Source organism: Carya illinoinensis, chromosome 7 (genome assembly GCF_018687715.1).
Source record: "Carya illinoinensis cultivar Pawnee chromosome 7, C.illinoinensisPawnee_v1, whole genome shotgun sequence".
In the NCBI taxonomy this organism is placed as follows: domain Eukaryota; kingdom Viridiplantae; phylum Streptophyta; class Magnoliopsida; order Fagales; family Juglandaceae; genus Carya; species Carya illinoinensis.
In genome coordinates this window covers 15,648,809-15,656,633 of record NC_056758.1, presented here as the reverse complement: position 1 = coordinate 15,656,633, position 7,825 = coordinate 15,648,809, and the positions used below count along the sequence as shown (strand labels likewise).

The window sequence follows — 7,825 nt, the reverse complement described above, 5'->3', positions numbered from 1 at the left end:
AGTCTATTAGTAATACATAATATTATAGATTGATAAGAAACTTAGTATTATGCTATTAGTGATACTTAGTATTATAACGTGTATTGTATTTTATTATATACTAATAATAATATTTGGTGTATATTTATATATTTCTATTATTATCCGTTCGAACGCATATAAAATTGTTCTTCTTTTTTTTTTTACAGTGAAACAGTGTTTCATTCATTCATAAAATGGACAATTACAACTTCTGACTTGAAAAATACAAGCCAAATTATAACCTTTACTCGCTCTCTAACCCACAAATTTCTTTGTAGTTGACATGGTCTTGTCCAATTCCTGCAGACTAAACCGTCTGAGAAACAACCCTCCAGACTAACAGTCTGAGAGAAAAACCTCTAGCTTAGACCATCGTCTAAGACAGCCCACACAACTCCCCCTCCCTAGGAGTGGAGTACAAACTCTACAAACCCTAGGCCCTAGAGACTGTTTCCTAACACTACCTAAAAATAAACTAAATTAAACAAAATACCTAAAATCACTCAAAAGAAAAACAACTTGGGCCCAAGCCCAAACAAAAGAAGGTCCAGCCTATTTGCAAGTGGGAAGCCCATTAGGGTTTCATCTCTATCATTTTCGCCGTCCCCTTCTCCTTCTCCTTCACGGTTTGATTCTTACGCCATGGGTCTTTTGCAGAGGTCGCACGGCTTGGTTCAGAACCAGCCCAACGCCAGCACCATCGCCACCTCTTAGCGGCCCCCAAACGTACCCTCCAAAATCGAGAGCCAGAAAAACCTTATCAGCGGAGGGGGACAAACCGAGAAACAAGAAACGAAACCAATAAAACTGCAATAGGACCGAAACGAAGAGCTAGTCATTGTCTGCACTGCCACCCCCCTCTCCGACCTCCATCCATGTGAACGCCCGCACCCCATATCAGCTCATCCACCTGCACCTCTGAAAGCCTCCCGAAAAAAAACTTCCTCTGTTTTCCTTGGGTGAAACAGGTCACCAAGAGTTTTTTTTTTGGCTGAACAGATCCACCCATGCACATCGGTGTGCATCAACCCCTTCCTTCCATTTGAACCTGCGAGAGAACATTCCAAAAGTGCAAACCTTTCTTCGTACATCTGAGAGCTAAACGCCACACATCCAGTCGGAAAACCGGGCAGGTTCGTGGATTTTCAACCACCCATAACCATGGCCAATCGGAAGCCGAGATCCTCCTCCTCCATTGTGCAAAGACTCCCCGCCCAGCTGCATGTTTTGGTATGGAGGACGACTTGGGAATCCAGGCCGGTGGTCTTTCAACCCACCAAAATCGCAGCCAACGATTTTTATTAAAACCAAAACCAGGACTCAGGAAAATAGAAAGAAAGAAAACAAAACGAAAACAAAGAAGCGAGGAGGGAGGGGGAGCCGAGGCCCCCACCTCCCTCGTGTGGTTTCCTGAAACTTTTTTTCTAGAGAGAAGGAAGAGATTCTCTCACTAGGCAAAGAAATCAGTTCGCCGCGCGAGTATACATAGGGGTGAGCATCGGCCGGTCCGGACCGGCAAAACCGACCGGACCGGCACTGTTTGGACCGGACCGGCACTGTTTGGACCGAATTGGGTCCGGTCCGGTCCGGTCCCATTTTTAAGGGACCGAAAAGATTCGGTCCGGTCCCGGTCCGGGAGTTTTTCACCCCGGACCGGACCGAATAGAAATAAAAATAAATAAATATTATTTATATATATTATTTATATAATAGTATTAGCATATTACTAATATATATAATAGTATACTATATGTATATATATTAAATATATTACAATATAATTACATAAATATTAAAAAAAATGTCATTAAATATTAGCATATCTTTATATATATAAAGTGGCTATCTAACGGAATTTTATTGGTTTAACGGTTTTTATTGTTTTACCGTTAAAATTAACGCCGTTAGTTACATGAATAAATTAAAGTGGCTCTCTCTTCTTAAAAGTTCTTAATTTTTTAATCTCTCTCTCCCCAATTACTTATGAATAAATTCATAATTATTAAAATTCATGCAGCATGCATGATCCTGTAACCTATGCATTGATGATCATTTATTTATGAGGTATATTAGATATCTATATATATATATATATATATATATATATATATATTCTATTATATATATCTATATAAATTATATAAATATATATTCTATATTCTATTATATATATATGATCTTTTATATAAATTATAATTTATATATCAATTTATTTATGTGATTTAAAATTTTTATTCATTCCTTATATAAACAAAGAGAAATGTAAAATAATTAAGTTTAAATATATTTACCAACTACATTTACGAATACAATTATCCTAATAAAATATTATTTATTTATCAATTTAAATTCATTATGAAACATTAAAATCAAATAATAATATCTTATAAAAACCTTAGTATTTTATTTCTTTATAAAAATTATGTTACTTTTTAAAAATAATCGCTTTATTAAATTAAGAAAACGTGCTATGCACGTTCCTTTACTGTTAACAGTTTATCTCCTGTGCTGCACATGTTTGTTTCAAGATTCTTTTTTTTTTTTTTTATAAATTCTAAATGCTTTAAAACTGATTTAAGTCTATTTTACTATTTGATATTAGAATTTATATATTTTTTTTCTAAAAATATTACATTATTATTCAAAATTTTTTCCTTAATAAAAATAATATTTCTATACACTGGACGAACGTCCCTTGGACGTTGCCCAACTACTAGTTATATAAATATATAGTTATCACTATTACTATTATTACATATAGTTATTAGTTATAGTATAGTTATTATTACATATATTTATTAGTTATAGTATTATTACTAATAGACTAATAGTATTAGCATATTACTAATATATATATAATACTATATGTATATATATTAAATATATTACAATATAATTACATAAATATTAAAAAAAATGTCATTAGATTAAAAAAAAAAAAAAAGGTCAACCTTGGACCGAATGGACCGACCGGACCGGACCGGACCGGTCCTGATGGAGTTCGGTCCGGTCCAGGGTTGGAAAACCCTGGACCGAATAGGTCCGGTCCGGTCCACAAAACCTCCCCGGACCGGACCAAACTCACCCCTGAGTATACATATAAAATTGTTCAAATAGATATAAATTTTGTTCGAATAGATATACTATTCTTATCCTATGTTTGAATGTCATATTATTAAAATTATTTATGCAAATCCTTCTTTTTAATGATTCTTCTTGCCTTGCTAATCCTACATTCAAAGGGAAAAAATCTTTTTTTTTTCCCTATACTAACTCATGTTTGTGAAATAGATTGCAAGAATTTCCTCATTCTATTCAATCCAATTATAAAAGATTTAGAGTTTATTGGAATTCAAAGAATGTTTCATCACATTTCATCATTACTGATTTTTTAAAATTTTTCATAAAATATAATATACAATTTAATTTTTTTAAATTTGAATTCAATTTTTAAAAAATTCAAAACAATAATAATATTAAAAAAAATAATATTCTAATAAGATTTTATTCAACTTTTATCTAAAACTATCTCATCTCAATTTTTTAATCTAAATGAGTTAGTCGGTAGAATTTATAAACAGTTTTGAAAAATGCTACTCTCACTGACAAATGGGTCTCAATTGTGTCTTGACAATTTTTATTTTATTTTATTATTATTTTTTTATTTGTTGTCGGACACCATTTTTTATTTTTTTATTTTTCTTTTGTTATTGTTGTTGTTAGACACTACCATTTTTAACATTTATTTACTTGCGCCATTACTAGTTGGTTGATTTATTACTCTTTACCCAATGAAAAATGATAAACTATAAAATAGTTGTAAAAAAATTTATCATTATTCTTATTCAATTTCAATCAATATTATGTTGGTTAAAACTAATTTCGATACATGATTTAGATGAAATGAGATTAAATATTTTGAATAGTAGTAATATTTTTTAGTTAAGATAAAATAAAATAATTTGTAAAAAATGTTTATTTAGATAATGAGATGAAATGATATAGTTTTTAATTTTTAAGATTTGAAAAAAATGTAAGTCTTATTGTTTTATAAAAAAGAGAATTGTGTACTGTTTATGCCCGTTTTGCACTATTTATATACAGTTCACATACTATTTAGGACGCTGCTACGTCCACAGAAAAACGCCACCGAAGGTGGCCACTGAAAAGGCAAAACAATTTTTTTTTTGTTTTTCATTTTTTATATGTATTTTTTTAATATATTTAAATATTTTTTAAAAATAAATAAAAATCACAACATCATTTAAAAACACTTCATTAATCACTAAGTAAAAAAATATATATTAAAAAAATTAAAAAGTACAATCGGTGGCCTTATGTGGATAAAGCATTATCCTACTATTTATTCCAATTTTTACTATTTATTTAAGTAGATATATTTATTGTCAATTTTTATTATTTATTATTATTTATTTAAGAAGATATTTTTAAAATTTAAAGATAAAATATAATATCTTCTGATAAAAAAAAAAATTACTGATACAGATGAGATAAAAACACAAATAATTGATATTATCTACTTTATGGCTAGGATTCTTCGAACTACACCGATCCAATGGTTCCGAACCTTAACTGCTAAGTTTTCCTCGTGTCTGCGAGCTCTCCTCCCTCTCTCTATTTATATGTATCAGTATAACGCCAATAATGAGACAGAGAATCAACAAGTTCGGACTCTACAGCCATTTTTGTTTGTTCTGATCGAGATGGCAACAGCAGAGACTAAGGCAGTGGGCTTGTTCGACGTTTTACCTGAAGGTTGCGTAGCCAACGTGCTGTCGTTCACCAGTCCTTCGGATGCCTGCCGATCGTCATCCGTTTCCACCACTTTCAGGTCGGCCGCCGATTCCGACGCCGTCTGGGACCGGTTCCTCCCACCCGAGTGCGAGAGTATAATCTCCCGCTCCGCAGATTCTTCTTCACTCCCTTTCTCTTCCAAGAAAGAGCTATATCTCCGCCTCTGCGACCACCCTCTCCTCATCGACGACGGCAAAAAGGTATATGATTACACCGCCCCCAGCGCAACCTAGTTTCTTATCGTTTTAAATCTTGAGTTTCTTTTCTATAGATATCGTCGATATGTTGTCGGACGGTTATTTTATTTGGATTTATAAGCGTATTTCTATAGATATCCGCCAAATGTGAGGTTCTTGAATAAAACAGGGAAATTCCCTTTTTTTAATATATTTATATATTTGTGAATTTTTTCGATTTCTTAAGGTAACACCTTTTGTTTTTTCTTCATCTGTGAACTTAAGGCCTGGTTTGGATTGGGAGGTATCATCTCATTTCAATTCATTTTATCTCATATCTTAATTCAATTCAGGCCTAAATTTTATGTTTCCGGTTTCCGAGGCAGCATTTGAAGCTACAAATTATGGCGTACAATCGTGGAAAATCATCATCTAGCGACTATGGACTTTATTATAAAATTCTAAAATATGATTATAATTAATTTTTCCGCATTGCAAATTGGGTATTATTCCTCTTCTTCTGGTTTATTTTTGTTATTATATTGTCGTCAATAAAGGAGAACACACTTTCCAATAGGCGTTTTACTCTTTCCGTACAAATTTAGCACATTGCATCCATATTACAAACCTTCGAGTAATTGGAGGGAGAAATATCTCACTTCTGATGGTTATGATTGCAAAGTGTATAAGAGCTATTGTTGAAGGATTGATAGTATACTCTTCCCATCACATAAAAGTTTAAAACACCTCTATTTAGTTTGGCCTACCGAGCTAACAGTAATTGGTCATGTGATTTGAGTCTTGTCTAATGTACGGTGAATGCTATGTGTGAATGCTTTGCTTAATGGGAGCAGTTGGTACCGTGTTTTATGTATGTAGTTTCAGTAAACGAAACTCCTTTTGGGCATAACCTTTTTGTATTTTAATTACCAATCTGATTGTGTAATTTCTGTTTAACTCAGAGCTTTTTCTTGGAGAAAAGGAGTGGGAAGAAATGTTTCATGCTATCCCCAAAGGAGCTCTTGGTTGTCTGGATTGAGAATCCTAGATATTGGAAATGGACTTCTTTACCTGACGCCAGGTCTCTCTCATCACCCCTTTCTTTTTCCCTGATATTCTCAACGATTTCTGTGGTTTTTTCTGATTTCATTTGAATGCACAAACAGGTTCCCAGAGGTGGCTGAGCTAATCAGCGTGTGTTGGCTGGAAATCCGCGGCAAGATCAGTACTTGTATGCTGTCCCCAGCGACATTATATGCAACTTACCTTGTGTTCAAGCCAACTACAGAGTTATATGGATTCAATTATCACCCTGTTGAGGTTACTGTTGGACTTGTTGGAGCCGAGGTTCATAAGCGGATGGTCTATTTGGATACAGAAGGAGGTGGAAGCGAACGTTCCCAGATTGTGCGAAGGCGGGGAATTGGCCTTTTTAACCGTGCCCGCATTTTGGGGTTTCCAGCACCACAGCCCCAAGAAATCGATGATGCCCGGTATCCAAAGAAGAGAGGTGATGGCTGGTTGGAGATCGAGTTGGGTGAGTTCTTCAATGGAGAAGAAAATGGGGAGTTGGAAATGAGTGTTTTGGAGTTGAAGGGAGGTCACTGGAAGGGTGGTCTCATTGTCCAAGGGATTGAGATCAGGGCAAAAGAGAGTAAATAAATGAATGCTCTGTTTTACAAAGCTTGTCCTTTGCGTTTTAGATGCAATTGGCATTAAGTATTTGCTGTTTTACTTTCGTGTTTCTTTTCTTTCTCCCACCAAAAGCCCTGTTATGCGGTCTAAGCACTACTGTTCTGGTATATAAATTAACAAAATGTGTTGATTTGATTCCATTAATTGTGAAATGCCAAAACTTGTAAAAAGGAAAAATAAGTTCGCCAATGAGTTTTCATTTCACGATGATCTACAGATATTTCCATGGACGTTTCATGACCTGTTGCCGGGCGATCCTCAAAATCGAGGGCCTGTTTGTTGGTTTGCTGTTGTGCAATTGTCTTACCTTCTCGTTTCTGTTTGCCTCACTTCACGGAGTCTATCGCTCTCTAATGCACGAAGTATATCAAAAGGAAAAAAGGGAAAGCTCGAAGCTCTATATACAATCTTCCGACTCCTTGGCCATGTTTCGTACTAGAAGTTTTTGATTATTCCATAAAGGTTTAGATTTTATTAAAAGTTGCTGAGTTGGATCCCACTTTCACAAATATAATGAAAAACATTATCTTAATATCCTATTTTAAGGTAGGACTCACACTTCTACAAAAACCTATAAAACTCTCCTTTAACATCCAAAAAATCACCTTGACATCGCCTTACTCAATTATTTCTTTCTTTGCTTATTTATTTTTATTAAATGTTATTGTTTGCGTAGGGATGAACTTTTTGATTGAAGAGATCTTGGATAATTTGGAAGAAATTATCTAAAATGCGAAAGTCCTAAAACTTTTAGGCCTTTAACTATAAGAAAAAAGGGCATTATATCTTAAGAAAACTTGTCATCTTAAAAAATGGACATTTTAATTAAAGAAATGGCAACAAGCTGCCTTATTATTATTAATTTTTTTCTTTATTATACTAAGATATAATTTGTTAGGTGTTACAATACTTGTTTCGTTAAAACTACTTTCACTTTAATGATATTATGATATAGGTTATGATTTTGTCCTATGATTTGGATGGCTCATTTGGGGCTGGGTTTTTATCCGTTCTGGTCCAAAAATCGGATAACCTAGTTTCGAAGGTGGTGAAGACTCAACCTAGAGGCTCTCAGGGTTTGAGTGAAGTCTTAATGAAGTTTTTGCCATGTGATTCTA

The 7,825-nt window shown here is 33.8% G+C and overlaps 1 protein-coding gene across 1 annotated transcript; it reads left to right on the top strand.

Annotated features, from left to right (window-relative positions):
* The first annotated feature begins 4,547 nt into the window (after window positions 1-4,547).
* Window positions 4,548-6,847, top strand: LOC122317511 (F-box protein At2g02240-like). The gene is made up of 3 exons (XM_043134636.1): window positions 4,548-5,036; window positions 5,975-6,093; window positions 6,179-6,847. The coding sequence occupies exons 1-3, from the start codon at window positions 4,566-4,568 to the stop codon at window positions 6,672-6,674; spliced, it is 1,086 nt and encodes a 361-aa protein (XP_042990570.1). The 5' UTR covers window positions 4,548-4,565; the 3' UTR covers window positions 6,675-6,847.
* Window positions 6,848-7,825: the final 978 nt, after the last annotated feature.